This window comes from Branchiostoma belcheri, unplaced genomic scaffold, assembly GCF_001625305.1.
Source record: "Branchiostoma belcheri isolate BF01 breed outbred unplaced genomic scaffold, Haploidv18h27 scaffold32, whole genome shotgun sequence".
Lineage (NCBI taxonomy): Eukaryota > Metazoa > Chordata > Leptocardii > Amphioxiformes > Branchiostomatidae > Branchiostoma > Branchiostoma belcheri.
In genome coordinates this window covers 2,355,859-2,380,908 of record NW_017803932.1, presented here as the reverse complement: position 1 = coordinate 2,380,908, position 25,050 = coordinate 2,355,859, and the positions used below count along the sequence as shown (strand labels likewise).

Below are 25,050 nucleotides of genomic sequence, written 5' to 3'. Positions count from 1 at the left end.
GAGATCTTTGAAGTCTTGTTTTTGTTCATACAGTCCGATTCACTACTTTCGGTGAAGTGGAAAAGTTGTTCGAGGAGGTTGGCAAGCTGCAGGCACGTTTGCATCAGCTGGAACGTGAGTAGGTTGCAAATAGAGTTCCACGACCCCATGCCTTCGACAAATGACACAACCTTTGCGACTGTTCAGTCGATCAAATTCTGTACCCAATGGCAGTCTTATCTTAAGTTAAGAAAGAAAGTCATTCTATCATTTCAGAGAAATTTGGTACATAGTTTCAACAAAAGAATGTACATGGCAGTTCTGTGGTATGAAGGTTTCCTTGTTATCATACATCAAATTGCTTCTTATAAATGAACATCTATCAACCAAAAATAAGTCCACAGTCTTCCACACTAAAGCCGACTGATTTATAACCTGTGACGAAGGCAATAATAAGATCACAGAATACACAAATTCATGTAACAGGACATTTTGCTTTTTATAGGAGTGTGCCGAATTCCTCGGCCTAAGGTGATACGCCGCAGGTACACCTCGGTCTTGTATCTTTTCAGGAGACAAAGCAGGAGAGGCTCTGGCTTTCCGGCCTCCTGGGCCTCCCGGACCTCCGGGAGAAAAGGGAGCCATGGGACCAACTGGTCCTGTGTCTGCCGGGCCTCCTGGACTTCCGGGAGAAAAGGGGCCCAGGGGGCCTGCTGGAACTGGGTCCACAGGGCCTGCTGGACCTCCGGGAGAAAAGGGAGCCAGGGGGCTGCCTGGAACTGGGTCTGCCGGGCCTCCTGGGCCTACAGGAGAAAAGGGGTCCGGGGGGCCGGCTGGATCTGATGGAAAGAATGGGCCACCCGGACCACGTGGACCCCGAGGGCTAAAGGGACCCGTCGGGCCGCCTGGTCCAGCCGGTATGTCAGCGTGTCCAAGTTCTACCGGACCGACTGAACGTACAGGTGATAAACATATTCCATCACATGCCGAAAGTCGACTGTGTAATCATTCATATGCATGTTTGACATCGATCTTTGATCGTGATTTTTATATTTGTTTTTAGGAGTTTTCAAAGTTGAACACACAGGATGCAAAATGCTTATTACGTAAAAAGCGCAAATAATAACACTTGGTGTGAAAATACAAATCTTCTTTCTTCTTGTGTATTAATGCAGATCTTTCTTTTAGCATCCTGTCCCAAAGGTTACACAAGAAAGGATGAAGTCTGCTTCAAAGTCTTCAAGAAACAAAAGAACTTCGACGAAGCGACCGCGGCCTGTCGTAAAAATGGCGGCACCCTCGCCATACCCCGAGACGCTGAGACCAACGATTTCCTGGTCCGCTTATACAAGCCTGTGTCCGATTTTGGCTTCTGGATCGGCCTGCACAGGAAACAGGGCGGTTTTGAGTGGGTGGATGGTTCTGCTCTGGGGTTCACCTCCTGGGCTCCAAGAGAACCGGGAGATGGCTTTTGTGCTTACTACGCCAAGTCCAAGGGCTGGAAAGGCAAGTGGGGCACCGTGCCATGTGACAGCTACTCTATGCCGTTCATCTGTCAAGTCATTCTAGGTTCGTATACCTACCATTGACTACCATCGACTGAAATCATTCTGAAAGTACAGTTTTAACCAATTATCTTTCATAACCTTGACTAATTTCATCATATCATTATGATCGTTGTTGCTGTAAAACGTGTTGAAATGCATTAGTCTACTCCTTCTAAACTCGTTATCCCTCGCTAACTCGTCCACAGGACCCGCTGACTCGTAAACCTCATCGGTGTGAAACTTCGAGTCGAAGCTGGAGTCTGGCCAATGGTCTAAAGAAGTATCTGCTTTTGATGTTCTGCTGAACTTTGTATTATAACTGAGAAAAAGTTAGCTGTTTTATCTTAGCCAACCGTAAATGTTGATGTCTAAGCATGGAGGTAGTAGACCTCCATGGTCTAAGGGATTTCTTCACTTGCCTTATTCTTACGATGGTTATTTTTAGCAAAGTGACAGAGATGTGTAGGCCTGGCGGCTGCCGGCCAATTCATGTACTGGTATGTCTTTAAAGAACATCAGGAATATCTTAGTGATTTTTTTTATTCCAATCCAACATGTAATCACAAGACGTGACGATGGCACACTCAAGTTTTTTTTCAACTTATTTTCATGCCACCTCCAACACAGAGGACAATACAGTACTTATTTTCACCTTTATGGTAATTTGATTAGAGGTGTTGGTTATTACAAAAAAGGTACTCAGTAGTCCAACACATTTGGTGAAATAACTAGACAGCAGAGGGGCCCTGTATGTTGTATTGTGCCCTGTTATCATGCGGCTTATATTATGTGGTGTAGGAAATTTCAACCGACGTCCAGAGACGTACATGATTATAACAAGAATCGTAAGGCGCTTTGCTTTATCTTTAACTAATAAAAAAACCACAAAGAGAACATTGCACATACATGTATTGAAATATCGAATTAATTATTGTGTACGAACACCATGTGTATACATGATTCGTAGTCAGAGGCGGCGCCACCGGTGAGAGGGGAGGTCTATCTTGATGACCGAATTTACGATTTCCGAATAGTCTCCACCAGACTTCTTTGCAGGCTGAATAAATAGTAGCAATCGGCCTAAGAAGAATTAAGCTGGCCAATGGGAATTAGCCGGCCATAGAGAGTGGCCTCTATGGCCAGATAACTCCCCTAGGTCAGCTACATTCCTTTTTAGTCTGATTTCTACTATCTATTCAGCATGCAAAGGTGTCTGATGGAGAAGTTCCGAAGGCGCGACAAACCTTTGGGGGGCATGCTCCCACCGGAATTGTTTGAAATCTTACTGCTGTATAAACGCTATTTCCTTCGTTTTGATGAGCAAATTTTGCCAGTAGAACAATCTAACCGAACGTTGTGTGGTAATGGACTGTGTGAAAGTAGTAGTGACAGTATTGACAGTAGTGACGAGTTTTGAGTTCCAATTCTGTATGATAATCACCATCAACGAAACTGTAATGGCCTCTAGTGTACTGACCGTCAACATGTGACAAAATGATTTCCTGGTGGAATGTGAACCGATGTGAACAAGAGTTTTGGAAACTAATGAATTCAGAATTGATGTTTGTATGGAAGCTCTTCACGTTTTCTTGCGTGCACTGGCCATGGATTCTTGTAGCCGGTTCTTACGTTTTTAAAAAAAAGTGGGCAGTGGTTTATTTTAGGGGGAGAGATGTAAATTCAGGCGGCCCGAGTGATACCTTTAATACATGTGCTGCGGCTACCCACCCCTCCCCGGGCTATGCGCTCTCCGGCAAGCGCATCCGCACCCCAGCCCCCCCTATGGCCTTTTGTACCCCCCTGCCCTATATGGCAGCACCCCCCCCCCCCGAAAGAAACTAGCGTGCGCTGTTGACAAAAACAAACACTTGCCGCAAGAAAGTCTACACAGGAGACTAGAAACATAACAGATCCAGAACACCAGATATGAACAGTATGTAAACGGTTCTGCTGCAGTTCCAATGAAAGTCGCGAGGATGATCATAAACTAATCACAAAGACGGTCAGTCAAGACCAAGGAGGTTCCTTTACCAAGACCTATTCACTTCTCAGTAAGTTAGTCTGACAATTGACACACACAAACACCAACGATAGCTATCGAACATATAACTGCAGGTATTAAGGTATATATTTTTTTTAAGTTTCATGTGTTTTGCTGTCGACAAGTCATACTTTTACATCATGAATCACAAAAAGTCATAGATCATACACTTTTTTTTGTCCTTAAACGGTCGCCATGCCATGGAAATGGGGCGTAAGAAAGAAGGCATAAAATCTTAAGACAAATTCCCAGGGTGCAGATAACTGAAAAAGTGTGTTTGCGGTCTCAGGACATTTGTTTCATTTTAATCCCAGTAACGTTAGTCGGACTATTATATCGTGTCAAATGTATTTGATGTACATTTATCTATTCATGACATCGATGTGCATACATGTTCAGTAGTTGGGAATATATATCTTCATTCCCTTGGAAATGTTGGCCCTCCAGGTTTTGCGAACATAACGGGTTAAAATACACCATTGAAGGCATTAAACGTTATGTCTGACGGCTCTGACCCCCTTAATAGTAGATTGAATGTAACGTTAGTCTTCGCTGCCATGTAACGTTACATGCTTTCATACATCAAATTCAAAACCATAGAAAGACATACGTTGACTGACATTCTGCCCATCAAAAGAGCGGACAGAAAAAACACGCCGGAAAAGGCGCAGAACTGGTTCTCCCCTAATGAGATTAATTTATTAATATAGGATGACGTCATGTTTAGAATGGCCGTCCCATCATGCCTTGTGGTCCTGAGAAGAATTCGGTCGGCCATCTTTCCTCTAGCATCGGCCTTCTGAAAGGAAGGCGCAGAAAAGACACGGGATAGTCCCGTATTTTACCGAGTCGTGGGGTTTGGAACCGAGAAATCTGTGCAAGAAGACCAGTCGCTCCTATGCTGTCGATCTAACGCCCTTTCGTGAGGTAAACCACGCCGGAACACGACGCCGATGCTAGGCAGAGAATCACTCCAGGGGTCTGTTATCAATATTTCTGTGTCGGGGAGAGGGCACTACCTCGATCAACACCAGGGGATGCCGTATATCTAGTCTCTCAAACTTGGTGTGAAAATCTCCAGGAAGAACAATCTGCCGCCATGGCGCTTGATCAGGTCGCAGAGGAGCGCCTTCGTCGGCTGGAAGACTTATTCAGTAACGGACCCAAAGAAGGAGAGTCACTTTCAATCGAATCTCTGCTGGATATACTGCTGGTTCTGTACGACGAGTGTTGCGGGTCCACACTGCGCCGAGAGAAGAGCGTCTCCGAGTTCGTGGAATGGGGTAAGTTTGGTGGTTTGTGGGTCACCCTGCGTCGTGCTAAGCTCGTCAATCCCCGGGGAATAGATCGCCCTGTAGTCTGACCTGTACTCCCCGGGGCACCCTCCGACTCCGAGGGACTTGACGATGGTATACTGACTGCATAGGTATCCGGTAATTACTGGGTTGAACACACCCTACCGATAAAACTCAGCTTTGGGCTGTGCACAGATCCAGCCTTTATATACACCCTCAAAGTTACCAACTGTCCCATAATTTCACTCCGGCCAGAGTGTACAGACAAAGAACCTACAGACTTTCTAACGTTTTGGGCTGGATGAGATACTTGAGCGTTTTGAAGCTGGTGCAAATGTTTCTGAGAAGTCGTCACCTTATTTTGTGATTGTATATGTAGTAGTTGTGCATTCTTGCCCCACCGGTATGATAGTTATTTACAGTCCTATTATAGAATACTAGCATTGGCTGTGCTTTAGCTTATTTAAGGTATCATTTTGGCTCATAAATTGTAGTAAACTATGTCATAGTGATTAAAAGTCAACGTTGGGGGAACTAGGGCATAACAGATGTAGCTGAGTGATTTTATTTGTCACCTAGACAGGGCGGAAGTTGCAGTGTCCAAAGAAGACAGGATGTTCAGGTTATTACTGCCACATACATTACAACATGAAAAGTTGTCCGTAGTTGACCTATCTCAGTATCTGTACCATACAGATCACACTTGGTGTTGTTATATCTGTCATCTGTCTGCTCTAGAAAAGTAAAGTGTCCAGTATTCAGTCACTGTCCCTGCTCAGGACCTAGCCAGATGACTAGTGCTTGGTCACAGGGTCAAGTCAACGGCAAAAGCCTGCCGGCCAGTTGACATTAGGTGATACATAACGAGTATGACTTGATATGTAATTTGTGCCTGTGACATCACGACAATGTGTACGCTGCACAACACTGTTCATGCCAGCTTATTTTATGGTAAGGGCTCAATCACTGTCCAAAATGGCAGACTAGTAGGCCATGCTGTGGTGGTCACCTCTATTTATTTGGTACCGTAAGAAATTATGGGAAAGTGTTTATGTTTCATAAATTTGAATCAGTCAAAGGAGGGGTTCACCCATTGGAGTGATTGTTACCTTGAATGATGGTAAATGTTCTGTAAATGAAACACAGGCCCACTTCACACACCAGAGTTTTCTTGATATCTGCTGACCTGATATTGGGACAGCTTTACACATGCTGCCAAGAGGTATCACCGGACACAAAATTTGGTGTATCTAAACAAAAGTGTAACGGCGTTAATTCCAACATTAAAATTCGGTGTTTGAAGTTTCGAAGGGGGCGCAAAACGCTTTCGAATTACTGTCTGGAACATTTGGAAGCCCAGGCCGTACCTTTAAAGTTTAAGAACCAGGGCCGTTACGTACCGCTAGTTATCACATGGACCAGAACACCCGGAACGAATGTTATCGCGGCCCAGGTATGACATTGTCATAGATACATAAAACCTGCATACGCCGCCCAAAGTATCCAGTACATAGACTTATGCAGGTTAACCATCTCCTGTAACCAATACAATTAGGAATAGCCTATGCTGCTAATGAAGGTGACATCACAAAATACCAACGTAGCTCCAGTTTTACTTGCACTTATCTGCATATGCATGGGGTATCACTATCAGGTGGTATTTCAAACCCTGTCTGAGTTTCAGTATTGCTGTTTCAGTTTCTTTACATGCAGAGTTACATGCAGAGGCATTGTACTCAAAGCAGAAATGGACCCGACCCCCTAACTTAACCCCCCCACACACACGCACCACCATCCCCTTTCTGTTATGCCAGCATTTACTGTTACAAGGTAATGCTGAAGAAGAAGGCAGCAATGGACCACTGTGCTAATTCTGAGAATCAGAGAAGAAATCTATGAATACAACATTTTCCTTGGGAGTAATTCTATCAGTTCCCATGTGGACGGTAATCTGGTAATCTGTATTTGCCAATGCTGTCTCTGATGAGGTGTTGCTATCTCTACAAGTGATGGACGGCATCCAAATGATGAAAGCTCCTGAAGATAATGATGATTCTGTCAACAGTTCAGGCTGTAGAATTGATTTTTTCTGCTGCTGTCCCTAAAGTGTCGATCATGGAAACTCTCTCATCATCAGATCATATCGGTAATATCAATTTGTGAAGTATTAAGAACTCACAGTACAACATATTTTTGCACTACTGACTGTCCAGTGTGTATCCCTGCATAGGCCACAGAAGTGGAGGTACTGCTGGAATGATGTTCTGTAAATTTGTGTATTTTGCAGTGGTTTATTTCACACAATGATTGAACAAGGGGTTTTTGCATTGTTTAAATTAGCAGTTGAAGCAGTTCTTTAGCACAGGAGTCGAATATATCGGAAACACATATTCACGCTGTCGAACTGGAAAAATGAAACCACCACAAAAGTTCCCAGGTTTCCAGTGTGTCTGGTCTGCCCACACATTCCATGCAGCAGAGCTGGGAAGTGTTGACCCAGATGTGGAGACAGGTGGAGGCAAAGGTCACCAAGAAAAGCCCTGCCAACTCCCAGAAGGGACCCTCTTTGAACTTGGAAGTTAACATTGTCTTAGCAAGACTCAGTTCAATACTTTTTCATGTCCTTCTGTGTTCAAGGTTAGAAAATGTTGTATTTCAGTATGCATAATGGGAATAATAAAAGTGAAAGTGCACAACTACAGTACTGTCAGTCTGTCTTAAAATGAAAGTACACGTCCAGCTGTTACCCTTAAGTATTGTACTGTAAAAAAAGACTGTTCACTACATTGGAATGAATTAGGCAGTGCAGTTTTATTTCATTTTCAGTATCGTTCATGTCAGTATTTGCATGTACATAGTTCATTATATGTACATATACAAAGACCGACCCTTCAAAAAGCTCAGTTAGTTTATAAAAGTACTACAGTAGATGCCTTGGATTTCTTTTTGACAGTTCTGTTTAGATAGCAAGGTTTTCTCTACCTAGGTGAAAAGCACAATTTGATACCTTGGAATAAATGCCTGCACGTACACTGAGTTTATCTCCAGGATAACAGAGTGTTGATTCCGTGACAAAATTTTCTTGTAAGATTGAGAAATATTGAGAATACGTAATTGGCAAGTACTGGTTCAACCAATAAGACAGTGGCTGCATGTCCATCAAATATTTGCATTTCTGTTTTTTTAATTTTCACTTCTATGTTTTGGAGGTAGGCAAGGCTATGGGATTGGTCGTGTGAGGAAGGTAAACTAAATTTTGGTCAGTGGCAGATTATACATGTACATGTAGACATCACTGTCTTTGTGACAGTAAATGAGTGAAAGAAGATGAGCAGTACTCATTTGTAAGACACTAATCACCCTGTCCCAGATATGGCATCCTCACAGAACAAACAGACAAGATGGAGAGTGTTAACAGGTCTTGCAAGGTTCTGACATATAGGAGTCAGAGGTTAGGGTCATCTTCACATAATGGTGCCAACTGTATCTGGATGTATATACTGCAGACTAATGGGACTAGTGACATTTTGCATTGTTATATACTTATATTATAACTCACATTGTAATGGAGTGTTTTTCAGCATTGCCATAAAAATATTACAGGGCTTGTGACTCATGTGCCACCTACATTTTCAAGTTAGTACAGATGAAATTATACGTAATGTCTACCTGCATGTAACCCAAGGTAGAATGAGCCTGTAACATTAGGGTGACATGGTAGGTCAGTATTCTGTACATCTTGTACCTTTGACCAGTCTCCTTTTCCTCTAAAACAAAAACGAATGTTTTTATGCTAGATTCCTGAAGGTGATTACTATTACAGTCATCAACTTGATCAAGAACCATTACTTTAAATTAGTTTAATAGCAAGACTTACTAACATCCAGCTGTTTGACCTATTTCTTTTATGGTGTTTTAATCATTTCTTATTGATGTGTTACACATTTTTTTTAGAAATTGACTATTTTTGTTACCTGTTGTATCAGGAATGATAAGGTGTCCTCACCATAAATGTATTCTTGTCAGTGCTGACTTCTAATTTACTAAGATTTTAACTCAAGTCAAAATGTTTCAAAAATGCTTTTGAGGAGGCTTGTACTTGTAAAAGCATTGCCAAGCACCATGTTTGATTTGACCAACAAAATGGCAGATGTGCCTAGCAGCAGGCTTTTACCTGTCAATCAGTTTTGAATAATTTTTGGCTGTTGAATTATATACCTGCAGTGCTGTATACACCTGCTGTGGACAGGCTCTGTATTTAGGTCACCTGAAACTTGGCAGATCTGTGTTTGTGTATGTTAGTAGCCAGCCTATCAGAAGGGAGACCTGGGTTCCATTCCTGGAGAAAGATATCTTGGTATTAGTAGTCTTTGTTTACTTGTGCTTTACCCCATTTCTTTGTTATAGACAGCACAATTGTGCATACAGTATTTCAGGGCTCCAAATACTGGGTGCATGTACACCTTGGTACACCCAAATTTAAAACTGTCCACCCAAATATATTCGTAGGTTTATGCATGTAAAGTCTGATGTCAAATGTATAGTAGTATACGGCATATTCTCACATCCAGGTGTCAGAAAAATAACAAAATCATTATCATTTTTATAGTACTTTTCTTCAGAAATATTCAAATAAAACAAAATTAGTTTTTGTTGGCATTCTACTTATTTTATTTTTTATGTAGCACCCAAGAAATTTTTTGTATACCCAATTTTTCAGGTTGGGTGCACCAGTCCAGTGCACCTATTCCCAAAAATGAATTTCGAGCCCTGGTATTTTGTGATTCAGTAATTTGAGTCAAGTTGAAGTAAATTACTGTCCACCCCCCAAGTTGAGGCATATTGCAGACCACAATTGACAGGTCCCCATTTGAAGTGTGCATGTCATATTTTGATATGAGACTTCCTAGTAGTTCCTACTCGTCTAGAGAGTAGCCTGGCAAATAAATATTGACATGATCAATCAATCAAATGGTTTATTTGTGAAAACAAAACAAGACCTTGTAGCCATTGGCTAAATTGTGTCTTGCTGTACAACATGATGCAAGATAGATATCAGATTTTCTCAAAGGCATCTGTTCTGGTACTAGTGACAATTTGAATGTCTTCATTTCTGTTGAAATCACAGCTAAAAGTATGTTATTCCTATAACTTTCTGCGTCATGCCATACGGAACCATGCATGTTGTCCAAATCCTAAGTAGTTGTTATTTTAGCAGGCAGCATACATGATGTGTACATGTACATGTAAATAGTGTGCATTCAAAAACATGTGTTGTAACAATTACCCATTGTACAATAGTTCCTTCTTGCAGGAACCAGCAAAAAAGGTTGTACTTGCCACCTGTGATGTCAGGTGATGCAAAATGTTCCACAAAGTAAAACTATTGGAAGAGGTACAGCTCTTCTGCAGCAGATGATATTCATGGTAGTTTACTGGCACCTTGCTAAATTTGTACAGTCATGAACACCTAAAAGGTGTACTGTAAAGTTTTCATTCAACAATATCAGCAATGTAGACCTGAATGTCAAACCTAAAAAGTTAAGGTTTTTTTTCAGCTTTATCGGTAAGGTTCAAATGTTCTCTGCAAATTGTAGGTTGCAGGTGGGCATTTTGAGCCTCAAGCATTGATTTTCACAAGGGAGGCAAAGAGAGACATTTCGAGAATACTCACGTTGAACAAATACCACGCCAGGAGGTAAAAAAAAGCAGAAATGCTAGAATTTAAAAGCAGAGTTCTAGATCTACTGATCAAAATTCCTGTTCTTCCTGAAGCTCATTGGAATTCTGGTCATGTATGTAGTTAAGTGTGGGCAGGTGTGTGCTCTGTGTATCTATCCCAATCTATTACCTCCTGAATTCCTAACCACAGACATGTTGTTTTGAAAAGAGACGCTGGTATCAACCACAAATAGCAATACCCTATCATATCTGGTATCTTTCCTGGGATTGTAAAATGTGTTTGCCAAATATTGTAAATCGTTTTACATGTAACTTGTAAGTTCTCTAGGACTTAATTTTACAGAAGGGGGAAAGGAGGTGTTTTAGGTGTTTACGGTTAAAATAATGCAGTAGAATGTGTGTCTAAAATTTGTCAGAATTAACTTGTGTGAAGAAGTGCACTGGTGCACCTAACCTAAAGATTTAGATGCCCATGAAAAACTTAAGCATGATATGAGCAAAATGTACCATAATTACAAATCTTACTTCCTCTCCTCAGAGATTGAATCTGAAATTCTCGAGCTAGCATCAAAATTGCAAACAAGTAATAAAAACTGGTTTTATTATTTTGAGCTATGTTTGTTTTGTGACTCTAGGATGAGATAATTTGCGGCTATAATCGGTTGCTGTTCCATATAGTAAAAGGTGTTATTTTGGGTGGCCCCCATAGGGTGAAATGGGAAGAAACTACAGCCAGATAATTGAGACAGTCCATGGGGGATGGCAGAAACACTGCATACTAATGCTGAGCACAGCTGCAGCAATGACTTTTTACTTGACATTGAAATCATGATCATATTTTGTTTCAATTTTATTTTGTTGTGCAGCATCCTGTTTTGTATGAGCTGTTAAATATTACAGATAATAAAAATTGCATGATTTGGTCTTGCCAATGCTGCAGGAGTTAACATTGGTTTTAAAAAAACAGTCACACAGCAGTTAACTTAATGGATGGCAATTGTATTATTGTACTTTGGAATATGTAAATGCCCATGTATAGGGTTGAATATAGATGGCCATTTCTCATCAAAGGCAAATGTTACCTCCCAGTATTGATAATATTACATGGTATGCTATGCATAAAGGCAGTTTAACAGCTATATGTATGTGGAACAAGCAATTAGAGTAACACCTATACCATGTAGTTGTGAACTAACTTTTCTGAAGAAAAAAATTGCCGAACTTGAACAGCTGTTTTCTGTTTGAAGTTTTCAAATAGACTGATTTAGCAGTTTGGTTGATGACCAGCCACTTTATAATCTCCCAACCTTGTAATTGATAAGTTCATTGTAACCTAGCAAGGTCATGGCTACAAACATTCCTGTGGTGACCTTGTATCCTCTAAAAGGGTTCCGTTCCGTTATGATGAAATCCATTGTCATTGCGATGTAGCATTTGTGTCATGCTATAGAAGTACATAACAAGTAAACATTGCAATCATTAGGAACAAGAACTAAAGTACACAGAACGTTGACCTTGACAGGCAGTCAGACTATTCCTTTTTGCTTCCAGGTTATGTATACGTTTACGCAACAACATTGCATAGCTGCTTGTAGAATGAGCTGGCTTTCCCCCCACGTTTCCAGCATGCCAAAATTGGAATGTTCAATCAGCACCAGTAAAGTGATGCAGTGCAGGTGGCTCTGTTCTTGGCAACAGCGGAAGATTAGACAGACGAAGCGTTCCTAATTCACTTTACAGAGTTTATAAAAGTGGGGAAAGCAGGTTAATGATTTAAAGGGGATTTTATGTCCCCCCTAGGCCACACTTATTTGATTTGTTGTTTTGGAGAGTGCGAAAGTAGTGCTGACTCTGATATATGAACATGAACATAGTTTGATGGGAAAGTGTCAGTGGATGTTGTTAGGTTTTCCACTGTCAGGCCTCTGTAAGACTAAGAGTCTCATCTTGTCTCCTTGTTTCACTGAAAAACATTTGAGAATCTAACTACTGTAAATGGTGTGGCTTAGTAACATTGGCTTTGTGTGTGAAGTCACTGCTTCTTTTCTTCTGAATGTACAAAATACTTGGGTGTATATCTATATTGTTAGGCCAGTTGATAACTTCCACCTGTGTTGTTATAGGGTGTCATAAAGCCTTGCTCTGACATTCTGTAGTGCAATTTCCTGGCATCAATAGAACTATTAGAAGTAATGATATATTCTCCATGTTTTAGTTAATAACTAATACATAATACATAATAATATAGGAAAGGTTTTGATGCTGCATTGTTAATGTTAGTCTGAGGCTGTTTACAGCTGAATATTCCACTGATTGTATGTATTTTAATTGCTTATGTATATGTATATCTTTCTTTGATTATATCATTTTTTCCTGAGTAATGTATTCCTATTGAATATTGAATATTTTAATATATTTTCTCCATTGTCAAGTTAATACACATGTACATTTGAAATGGTTTACAGACATACATGTACAGAGGACTTTTTCCTTTATACTTTATAAGAACAGAACCTTCTACAGAGAAAATCTAATCTTTCATGCAAAATTAGTCAGTAACATAGAAGATGCTCTATATTTCTACTAGTGTATACCGTGATTTGGCGAAAGATGAAATCAGGTGCTGTAAATTGATTACTGTGAATTGTGAAATTTTCGTGGTATATTTTTGGCAGAGACCTCCTACCGCAAAATCATATGTATAGTACGAGTATATGTAAAAATTGTATTTTTACTGTACATATTTCCAGTTTTAACTGGAAGTCACTGCAAAAACCTCCTTTTCCTTCTACTGTGAAATGAAAATACTGTAAAAGTAAATAGATTTACAGTACCAGCATGCATGAGCGGATAAGGCCAGTCCTGGCCCCACCCTTCAATTACTCATGTTGCCCCGAAGCCTCATGCATATTTGGTGAGGCAGGGAAGATACACTTTGGTATAACAGGAAGGAAGCATATCTGCGTACATGTATATATCACTTTTATCAGTATGACACAGATGCATAGGGAAATGGGAACAATCTACACATACATGTACATATATCTTGTATTATTAATTTGATATATGCATTTGTGATTTATATTAACCATATCTCTTGTACCTAGTATTAGTAATACTGATAATTTTTTTCTAACATTTCGGGTATTTATTTCACACATATATAGATGTGTCCTATTTTCAAACATATCTCTTTTGTATGATTCTGACAAAAAAACAGTACAGCTTGAATAATAAAGTACTTGCTATTAACATGTATTTCCCATTGTTGTGTTACAGCAAAACCTGTGGCGGCAAGAGTAAAACAGCTACGGCTCCACAGAAGTGATTTTGAAACTCTCAAGGTCATTGGTCGTGGGGCATTTGGAGAGGTAAGTGGCAGAAATGTCAAAACAATGTTTGAAATGTAAATATACTATGGTTCAGCTACCATGTTTTTATAAGTCGATCATAATGAATCTTAATAAGATTTAAAATGTACAAATGCCTGAACTGATTGTATAAAAGACCTACTTGCCTACATTGTTGTTATTATGAAATACAGTGTATGACATGCTGTCTCCCCTGCAGGTTGCAGTGGTACGGTCCAGAACAACAGACCAAGTATATGCCATGAAGATACTTAACAAATGGGAGATGTTGAAAAGGGCTGAGGTGAGCTGATGGTGTTAAAACCCCTCCTATGTTTGAGGAAATGATGTTACAGTCATATCCTACTGGTTTTACTTGGTGTATTTTATATTCTACTTGATACCAGTATACAATATTTAGCAATAATCATGCAATATGGTAGAAGTTACCATATAAAGCTACAAGTACAAAGCTACCTAGGTCCTCTAAAAGGTCAGACACAGTAAACGAGGTGCACATGAAGGTCTGTGAATCTGGCAAGGACCCGACAGGAATTAGTGGTTGACATGGAAGAATTAAGGAAGCCAATATTATTATTACGTAATTCCCACAACTCTGAAATCTCAGATTTCTAGGTTTTATTTTTACTTCAGCCCAGGAGTTTATGATTTGAATTTCATTGGTTTGTAGGTAGATGGATAACATGATTCAGAAAAAGTAGAAAGCAAAAGTGATAACAGCCATTTCTTGTTGTAGACGGCCTGTTTTATGGAGGAGAGAGACGTCCTGGTGAAAGGAGACAAGAGATGGATAACCAAGCTGCATTATGCCTTCCAAGACGAAGATTATTTGGTAAGTTTTTTTTTTTGTTTGTTTTGCATAACCGGTAAAGCACTTGATGAGTGTCCAAAACAGAGTGGGTTGACAGCACATGGATTGGGCAAGATTGACAGGCAGAATGACACAAGGTCTCTGAAGAATTTGGTCACATGAATTAGAAGTTCACATGGGGGAATTCAGGAAGCCAAGGATTGCATTCTTCCTGGAAGCCTGAAATCTCTAATGTGTTGTTCATGCTGTGTTCATGTTGTAAAGGTTTCAAACTCTCAACCTTACTGATATGCATTATATCATACCCGGGCCGCGATAACGTTCGATAACGGGTTCCAGACCGGGCCGTACGTTACGGTACGGCCCGGTCCGGAACCCGTTATCGAACGCTTCCATGGCTTCCATAAAACGATTCGAACGCGTTTCGTCCTAACCGCGTGCGCCCCTTTCGAAAATTTGAATACAGAATCCGGACGTTGGAACTGATGTTGTTGCATTTGAGGGTTTAGGGGCACCAACTTTTGGCTCATCTTGCATTGAAAGGCGCGTTTTCTTGGGTGGGTATGATATAAATAAAATACAACACGGTGTATTCCGCATCGCCCTCGGTCCCGGCCCTCCCGCGAGTCGGATCGCCCTCCGGCCTGCGGCCGTCGGGCGATCCGACCCGCGGTCGGGCCGATACCTCGGGCGATACGGAATACCCCGTGTTGTATTCTATATTTATACTGTGGAGGCATTGAATTGACTTTATCTTAACTCTATTTACAGTATCTGGTCATGGATTACTACAGTGGAGGGGACCTCCTAACGTTGTTGAGCAAGTTTGAGGACCGACTTCCAGAAGACATGGCCCGCTTCTACGTAGCTGAGATGATCCTGGCTGTGGACTCCATCCACAGACTAGGTTATGTGCACAGGTAGGAGTCTGGTATACTGGCAATCTTCAAATATTTGCGATCATGTTACCTGAAAATGCTGCGTGAAATAACGTTTCAGAGTGTCTGATATTCAAATGGGAGATCAAAAGTTTTATGGCCTTGCCAATGGTTGACCCCAAGAAAGAAAGGGTCAGTCGAGAAACTGCAAACACAATGTTTCCTAGACTCAAGGGTGACAGAGAGCACATACCTTGACCTTGAAAGTGGGGTTAAGACACCCACAAGCCCAAAGACTGATCCAAGTGAAGTGGCTGTCAGTTGAGCTGTGATCTAGCTGAAAAGACAGGGATTGCTGTTCCACTGCTGACAAACACTGTTTGGACATTATAAAGTGGGATGTGACTCCTACTGTTTATCTTTGACAGCTACCTGTCAAAACTTGGATGTTTTGTCAACAGGTGGGGATTCACAGGTGTAACACAAGTGAAGCAGGTAACAGGAGAGCGATTGTTCTGTGTCAGACCTGGAGTGAAGTGGGCAAACTAGTCAGAAACATGTTGGTGGACAGTAGCCATGCTCATTTGGGGGGGGGGGGATGCCATGGTTCCAGTATACGCCAGTAATGCATGATTGTAATCATCTAGGAATGTGGTCAAAAAGGTGTCATTGTCTCAGGAATCCATACTTCACACCATGAAAACTTACCCTCAAATGTCTGCCAGGACATGGTAGGTTGACACCACATCCGTCAGGAAGAAGATTAACAGGCAGAATGACAGGCGGTCAAAATGTCAGACACAGGCAATTGGGTGAACATGAAAGCCACAAACACCCATTGGGCAAAATACTTCTATATGGTCTGAAATGTCTGCTTTCTTGTTTTCTGCTGCAGGGATATCAAACCTGACAATGTTCTGTTGGATGTCAATGGTCACATACGGTTAGCAGACTTTGGGTCCTGCCTGAAGCTGGGGGAAGATGGCACGGTAAGTCTCCAGTCAACAAACTGGTGTTTGTTTGCTTGCTGCGTAGTAGTCAATTGTTTTCCCCAGTTTATTTTCCTGAAAGGGCTATAGATATGGGATTGTCTTCGGAAATCAAATGTTCCAAAGGGTTTGCCATCATCATTGTTATGCAGGTTATAAGCTTGAAGTATTTTTATAAACCGCACAACCCTGTATAGATTCTGTACAAGTCCTATTCAAAGTATGTCATATGATCTCAGTTGTTCCAATAAATTCCTGAAAAAGTTTTCCTACATTACAAGTCTGAAATCTATCGACTTGCTTGAGTAACTGTTACTTTTTGTTGTTATCTTATTACCTAGATGTCTAACCTTCATCTACATATCTGAAATCTCTGATTGATACATGTTTGAACTTTGTTTCCAGGTCCAGTCCTCCGTGGCTGTGGGTACTCCAGACTACATCTCTCCAGAGATCCTACAGGTAGGCTCCTCTCTCCTACATGTCTGTCTGATGTCCTTAGACATGTGTAGACATTTAGAAAGGAGTAGACTGTTATGGTGTGAAGGAATGTATGTTTGCTCTGGTGCGTATCGTGTACGAGTTTATGCTGCACATTCCACACAATATACTACCATACTCACATTGCATAACCAACTCACCATATCTGTACCCCCCACTAACATCTGTAACCAACTTAGTGTTCCCTGTCCAACCCTACCAATATCATGTTGCCTTCATTTTCCCAAGGAAATTTTTCACTTCAAAGTATGTACAATCTCGTACATGTGTTGTAGTGTAAGAAAAGCAAAAAGTGTATCTACAAAGTGTTGCTAGTATCTAGTTGAACAAGTGTATCTGAGAAAATTATTGGTCTGAATCAAAAGGTTATCATAAACAGATTCACCCAAAAAGAGAACTCAGTTTTTTCTGGTTGGTTTTTAACCAAATGCTGTCTATAGTTTTCCTTACTGCTAAAACCTAGCTTGTGTTTTTACACGTTGACAAGAGTTTTTACAAATTCTTGTCAGCGCATTTTTTTTAGCATTGAACAGCTTGTACTTATTTTCCTACTGCATTCACTGAAAGATCATCACTGAGGTAGGACAGCTTAATCAGATTGTGTGATGTAGATACTGTGTTATTACACAATTTACACAGAAAGTGTCATTTTGGCGACACCTCAGGAGTGGAGACTTATTTTTCTTAGGTAGGATGACAGCAGTGACTGACCTATGGTCATATGAGCTCTCCAGACCCCATTTTGACTAAAAATCCAACACTAACAGTACTCGTAATTGCCACATAACCACTCCTAAGCCGTAAGCCTAACAGACTCTCACAACACTAAACAAAAGTACAACAACCTATGCTCATATGCTTTTGCAGCTCCCCTCTCCCTGTGTATTTGACACTCAAATTATTTTCCTGTTTGTTTTATATCTGTTTTGCTGTTGTTTGACTGACAAACAATCCAGACCTTACAGTCAGGTCTTACACAGCTTGTACTTATTGTACAAAAATGGAGATTTATCAGTTATTAACAAACAAACACCATCACCTTCAATAGTGTGTATTTGTGGCTGTTGAATACATTTTGTCAAATCAAGACTATAATTTGTCTCCTTCCGCCCCCACTAGGCTATGGAGGATGGGAAGGGCAGATACGGCGCTGAGTGTGACTGGTGGTCGCTGGGCGTCTGTATGTACGAGATGCTATTCGGCGAGACGCCGTTTTACGCTGAGTCCCTGGTGGAGACGTACGGCAAAATCATGAACCATCAAGTAAGTTGGGCCTGTAGATCCATACATGTGTCGACACTTTAGATGCTACTATTGGTATGTGACTTTATGTGTAGATAATTCGATGGCGTAAGAAGAATCGTTCATGTTTGTGAAATAAACAAAATTAGGTAGGAAGTAATATTTTTAGGGTTAAGGGACAATATTATAACTATATGTACATAAAGGTCTTAAAGTAGTGGTACCAACAAAAATGTGCTTTGCTAATCATAACCATAAGTGTTTGCGTTTTGTTTGTTTGTTTCAGCCGTTGTCAATTCATGAAATACTCAAAATTGGTTGCTGCTTTCTGATTGGATCTGTCAATTTTGGAGCCTTTATTCACAAAATACTCAAAGTCAGTTGCTGGTTTCTGAATGAATCTGTAGACTTTGGAAGCTTTAAATGACATTGAGTGGTCTGAAGTGTCTGCAGCCCACCCATTCATCACAGCCTGACAGATAAACTTATTACCCTGCACAAATCAAGCTGTGCCAATGGGAATTCCAGCTCACAGTCATAGCCATGTCATTCATCAGATCTGTGAACTGACTGGCCCTGACTTCATACAGGCCATGCACATGTATGGACAGGAATTTTATATGTACGTACTGCTGACGTCCCTCATGGATTTTATTACTGTTGGATCCGATTCAGCGACTTAACAATAATGTCTACTTTTAATGAATGTAATTTTGGACTTGTAATTTTTGCTACCAGTGGTTCACCAGTGTTGTTTTACTGTAAATCATGAAACTTTTGGATTGTTTTTATTTTAGTGATGACCTCTCCACATCAAATATCTTCCCTTTATGACTTCTGTGTTGTGACTACAGAATTGGTTCAAACGTGAATTTAAAACACGGTGAAAACCTCCGTTTCTCTCCTACTGTGAAATAACGCCACCGTGAAAGTTTCAGGATTTACAGTAAACAGTTTTGTGGCAATATGGTTAGGGTGTAGAAGCTTCCTGTAGTCAATAACTGACCAGTTAATTGCAATAACTGACCAGTTAATTGCAGTCAGTTATGAGCGAGGTTATTACTGTAAATGAGCCGGCAGTAACTGGGGGACCAAGGAAAACATGCCTGGCTCCTGACACAGAGCTGGTAATGTGTGGTATGTGTGACCCCCCGAACCCGAGCAGTCTCAAATATTTATGATGTCTCTCTGATGACGCGCCTCTGGATTCCTCGCCAAGCTGTCCTCTTTAAACAGCTGTGAACATGACTTGGTCCTGTGTGTGTGTGCTCGGTACTGAATGGAAGAAGTAGGAACAAGCTGGCAATTTCACCCAGCTTAAATAAAGGTCACCAATGTGTTTACTCAGACAAAACATTGTGCCACTCTTCCTTTTGGGAACTTCCAATACATGTATAGTGCAGTGAAATACATTTGTATCAGTTTGTTTTGATGTATTAAAGAGACATACGTTGACCTACATTTACATGGCAAATGCAAAAGACATGACAGTGCAAAAGAATAAGCCATGTCTAAAACTCTAGTGGATGTTTGAATACAGCACAATACTGTTCTTGACCTGTCACCTCTGTATTTCTACAGGAGAGGTTTGGTTTTCCCGATGACATCACAGACGTTTCTGATGCAGCCAAAGACATCATAAGAAGGTAAACCCAGCTTGAGACACAAGAAAATTGTTACTGAAGCAACTGGACAGATTTTCAACGCTGTCTTGATAAAGTACCCAACTTGACCTTCCCAATGATCAAGGATGGACCTTATGTTGTGTAAAAGGGTTCTGTTCAAGTTATCACATCCCAGTATGGAAGTATTGTTTTTGGTGGTTGAGCTGTGTGTTTGTGTATTTGTTTGTCTGGACAGAGTAAGTTGACAGCATATGGGTGGGGGCAAAATGACAGGAGGTTAAAGGTCTCAGAATCTGGCGATGAGCCAGCAGGAATTAGAAGCCAACATGGAGGAATTCAGAAAGTCAATGATTGCACACTTCCCTGAAGTCAAAATCTGCAATCTGGAACATACGTTAAGGAACACAGTCCATCTACCTGCCACTAGTATATTGCAGCATCAATCAGATGGCAAACATTTTAAACATTTTGATTGGTCCATGAATTAATAAGATTTCTGTCTCTTTATCTAGATTAATATGTGACCAAGCGGAGAGATTAGGACAGAATGGCATCCAGGACTTCCAGGGACACCCCTTCTTCCAGGGCATCGACTGGACCAACATTTGGGACATGGACCCTCCCTACATTCCTGATGTGTCCAGCCCCACGGACACGTCCAACTTCGACGTGGAGGACACCGACTTCAAGCAATATGTACGTTTGGTCCTTTCCTCAAAAGTGCACATAGTGAGGGTGGGGGAAAATGAAGTTAGACATTCTAGTCTTTGAAATTGCCAGACCACTAATACAGCCCTTCAGGTTTCATGTTACAATATGAATTTTGAAACAACTCAGTAAATGATAAATGAGTTATATCACAATCAACCATACTTGAAACAGCTTCTGTTACTGATACAATGTATCTTTTCAGTGGCGTGCACTGTAAAAATGCCTTATTTAAAGGGGAAAGGAGGGTGAACTTCAAAATTCTGTTAGATTTATTTCACACATAATAATACAAAGTCCAAATGCAAGAATTTGTTTTGTATACTGTATATTGTTAAGTTGCCAACACTTGCCCTCTGTTATAACCTCTGGTTAGTTGGTTAGCCCTTGCTGTACATGTACATGTATGTCATTGTACAGCCAAAGAAATAAACAGTTCTGATTCCCTATTTTCCTCCACAGGAGTCAGTACCTCCTGCCTCCCATACAGCGTTTACAGGTCATCATCTGCCCTTCGTAGGATTCACATTCACAAGTAATAGGTAAGATTTCTTTTTTTTTGCCCAGTAATTTTTCCGTACAATATTGCAAATTTACCTGTTCCATCCCAATGACAACCATGTGATAAAACCTGATGATATATTTTTTGTTGTAGCATAACATGAATGAATAAAAACCTTGTAATGAGATTTTTTCTTTTGTCTTTTCAGTAAAATATCAGATGCAGTAAGTTTTCAAGATGGCATCGAGAAGAGCCAGTCCTCAGTCACATCCAACTCTGCACCCGACAGCCTCTCTATCGAGGCCTACGAGAGGAGAATACATCGGTTAGAGCGGGAAAAGACTGAATTAGCTAGAAAGCTGCAGGACTCCACAAAGGCCCTGCAGGCCACAGCCACAGTAGTTGATGGGTTAGACAACAGCAAGCCTAATGCAACCTCTGATGTGGAGACCAGGCGTTTAAAGGACGAAGTGGCATCCTTGAAGAAAAAGATAGCAGGTATTGCACTTGTCAATTCTACCCGTAGAGATCCCAATCAGAGTCTCTGTTTTAGAGACTCAGGATGCTAGGAATGTGTTATGATAGCCTTCCATTTATCAGTTCTAAATTTCAAAACAATCCATTGATCAAAAGTTACATAATTGAGTTGAAAAGTTCATGTAAGGGAAAATTTCAGGACTCTGATTTGGATTGGCCATCATGTCATACACATTGGACCTGTTAAAATGCTACATTCCAAACCTGCCTTCAGGGACTATTCCCTTCTAGATAGAAAGTCTAAAGCAAGAATTATTTTTTACAGAAACGAATGTAGATCAGCTGAAAAAGGACCTGCAAGATGCTATGGAACTCCGGGGGGAATTGGAGAACATAGGAGAAGGTAAGACTTATTAATTGTTAGAAAAAGTAATTGATTTTCCAGCTTATGCTATGCCAGGAAACTGCGATAACAACAACAAAAAATCCTGCAATGTAACCTTGAAGAGTATCTCTGTGATTGAAGTTAAACACTGGCCTGACATGCACATTCTGGTCAGTAAATTCCCACCTCCTTCATTGTGTGGTTTTGATGTGTTACAGAAAAAGCAGCACGAGTGAAACAGTTGGAGAAGCAGATTCGTGTTCTTAAGGCTGACAAAGAAGACTACCACAGGGTGGGTTCTGACATCTTTGCTTTCAGTTGTTACTGTCAAGACTCCTTTGTTACTTCTGGGTAGTGTTTGTATGGCCGAGCTGTGGGGTTTTGTCTTTTTGGAAGGAGATATTGTTTTGGATATGTTTGTGTGTTTGCTTTGTACAGTGGGGTAGGGGAATTCCCTAACCACAGACTATAAAAGGTCAGACACAGGAAGTTGGTCCTAAAAACTGGAGGAGGAGTAGGAACTTCGCCAGAAGTCTGTTGGCCAGGTGCATAGTACAAAATGTAGGAGAATGCATAAACCAAAATAGAGAAGTTCACTGATAGATAGACATTCACGGAAACTCGCACTAAATGTAACTTTCCTTGTATCTTTGTCATGTTTCAGGAGTTAATCGAAGCACAGGAGCGACTGAAGACACAGAATAAAGAGCTGAAGGATGCACACGCTCAGAGGAGACTGGCCATGCAGGAGTTCTCAGAGATCAATGACAAGTATGGCTATTACACTGTTGTTTTATGATTGTCATATATGATTTTTTTATACAAGCAGTGTTAGCAGCAATCTTTGTTCCACTTCATCTGATCTGTATTTCAGTTATTCTACATAGCACATGTACATGTGCATGTATGTACGGAGTTAACACTTACAGATATGCAGATACAGATATGCATAAGATCTTTTAAACTTCATCAAGGGGCAATATATGTATGTCAGTTGTTACTGTTTTTTTTTCAGTTTTCTTTCATGTACACGGACAGTTGTTCAACATTTAGTAGTTTTTACTTGCTGGCTTTAAAGATACATGTATTTTGTTCTCTGACTATGAATGAAACCTCGTGGCCTTCGTCACTCACTTGTACTATATATTGCCCCCATGAGACGCGCTATCATCTGAAAGTACACCTGAACATGCATGTTTACTTTATTTTATGACTTACCCATTTTCCACCTTGTCTTTGTCTTCTTTGTTTGAATGTGTTCCTGTCACCCCATCTGCTGCTGTCTCCCCCCATCTCATGATGATCATCTCGTATGTTTTCTTCTTCATTTTCTTCTGTCCTTTAGTATGACATCTGCCAGGCTGAAGGCTTATTTAGAATCTAGGTACAGGTCACCTTTTCTGTTGGAGATTGACTGCTTGTAGGACACTGAAAGCTATAAAAAAACATTGAAGCAACAGGTCACGGACATACATACATACATCTAACACTTGAGTATCCTCCAGGACACATGGTGTCTAGATGGCATTGTTTGCAATTTCTGGAATGCTTCTGTTCTGTATGCTTTGGTCTTTTCTTGTCGTATGCTGGTAGCGATAATGCAAGACTTGAGTTTGTTAGACGTTTGCATCATCTACATACATTTGTACAATGTACCCTTCTTATTCTCTACCAGTCTCAAAGAAAAAAAATTTGCTACATGTAGGAGGTCCAGTCATATATCACTTCATCACAAGCCTCAGAGTTTTATCTTATGATCTTACAAAATTCCTTTCCTTCTGTTCTCTGTAGAATGTCGGAGCTTCGGTCTCAGAAGCAGAAGTTGTCTCGCCTGGTCCGAGAGAAGGAGGATGAAATCGACATCGCCATGCAGAAGGTGGAGAACCTTCGTCACGACGTCCGCAAGCTGGACAAGGCCAAGAAAGATGTGAGTTCTCAGGGAAGTGCATCTGTGTTGGTAGAACCCTGAAGCAGGGCTTCAGCTGTAGTTTCCAACCCCAGAAATATTGGACTTACTTGCTGAATGACCATACAGTTACCAATATTGGATTTGTATGACCCTTGATTTGATAATTAGAGTATGATGCAAGATGTAAAAGAATGATGTAGAACACACAAAATATAAAATGTTCTTTGATTATGTATGAAATGTATTGAGCAATCCGTCCAACTTTAGTTGCTCAGCTTTTAGTGGAAAGGGGGTGTTGATCATCATAGGAAATGAAGAAAAATTCTGACATTCTGTATTTTCCACTGTTTCCAGTTACAGGCTACAGTTGACGACCTGCAGGCTGAGATTCAGAAGGAGCGGAAGTTGCGGGAAAGAGGAGACCAGTACTCCAAACAGCTGGAGGATGAGCTCGAGACCCTCAAGGTTCTTATACTTTGTTATCTCCATGTGTTGTAATATCTTCTGTATAGTATGGCCACAGATGTTGGTAAATGTCAATGGGCATAAATATCACTATTCTTGGCAAGACTTTTCAGTACAATGTGAAAATGAAAGTAATTGAAATCTTCTTTCTACAGAGACGACAGGTGGGGAGATCCTCAAGTATTGGGGACAGTGAGAAGGAAAAGGAACTGGCAAGGTATGGGATACATGACACTTTTTCTGTGTAATTTGAAACTTCTTTAGTATCAAGACACATTGGAAGTGGAGGACAATCCATGTTAAGGAACCCACCACACTTATGAAAAATAACTCGGGTAATAATTGACGTTTTGAGATTGTAATGAGATGATTATGAAGATGAGAGTAGTTGACCCACCCAAGTTGACTCACCACACCATAAGATGTAAAGACTGTTTCTTCAAGAAAAGATTGATAATAAATAAGACTTTTTACTACTAGGGTAAAGGCCGAGCTGGAGAAGAAAGAAGTGTTCTTAGAGGAAGAGCTGGCCAGAACACAGGCTGCACATTCTAAGGAAGTCAAGGTAAGCAGGCTGTAAGGTAACATAAGGTTTAATGCAACATCCATCAACATAGATATGGCACAAACAGATCAGTGTTAT

The 25,050-nt window shown here is 40.7% G+C and overlaps 1 protein-coding gene across 9 annotated transcripts in view; it reads left to right on the top strand.

Moving 5' to 3' along the window:
• The first annotated feature begins 4,300 nt into the window (after positions 1-4,300).
• LOC109474813 (serine/threonine-protein kinase MRCK alpha-like) overlaps positions 4,301-25,050 on the top strand; it is a 43,323-nt gene continuing 22,573 nt past the window's right edge. For 6 of the 9 annotated variants that reach the window (XM_019775206.1, XM_019775205.1, XM_019775199.1 and 3 more), the window contains exons 1-19: positions 4,302-4,850; positions 13,824-13,915; positions 14,115-14,198; positions 14,652-14,747; positions 15,498-15,646; positions 16,500-16,593; positions 16,999-17,055; positions 18,214-18,357; positions 19,918-19,982; positions 20,474-20,657; positions 21,132-21,211; positions 21,380-21,669; positions 21,974-22,051; positions 22,252-22,325; positions 22,698-22,804; positions 23,825-23,960; positions 24,297-24,407; positions 24,563-24,624; positions 24,888-24,972. In XM_019775206.1, coding sequence (XP_019630765.1) covers positions 4,667-4,850; positions 13,824-13,915; positions 14,115-14,198; positions 14,652-14,747; positions 15,498-15,646; positions 16,500-16,593; positions 16,999-17,055; positions 18,214-18,357; positions 19,918-19,982; positions 20,474-20,657; positions 21,132-21,211; positions 21,380-21,669; positions 21,974-22,051; positions 22,252-22,325; positions 22,698-22,804; positions 23,825-23,960; positions 24,297-24,407; positions 24,563-24,624; positions 24,888-24,972 — 2,172 coding nt within the window. In that variant the 5' untranslated portion in view covers positions 4,302-4,666. Of the gene's footprint in view, positions 4,851-13,823; positions 13,916-14,114; positions 14,199-14,651; positions 14,748-15,497; positions 15,647-16,499; positions 16,594-16,998; positions 17,056-18,213; positions 18,358-19,917; positions 19,983-20,473; positions 20,658-21,131; positions 21,212-21,379; positions 21,670-21,973; positions 22,052-22,251; positions 22,326-22,697; positions 22,805-23,824; positions 23,961-24,296; positions 24,408-24,562; positions 24,625-24,887; positions 24,973-25,050 lie in introns of all 9 variants that reach the window. The other 3 variants (XM_019775202.1, XM_019775201.1, XM_019775200.1) reach the window with 1 other exon arrangement.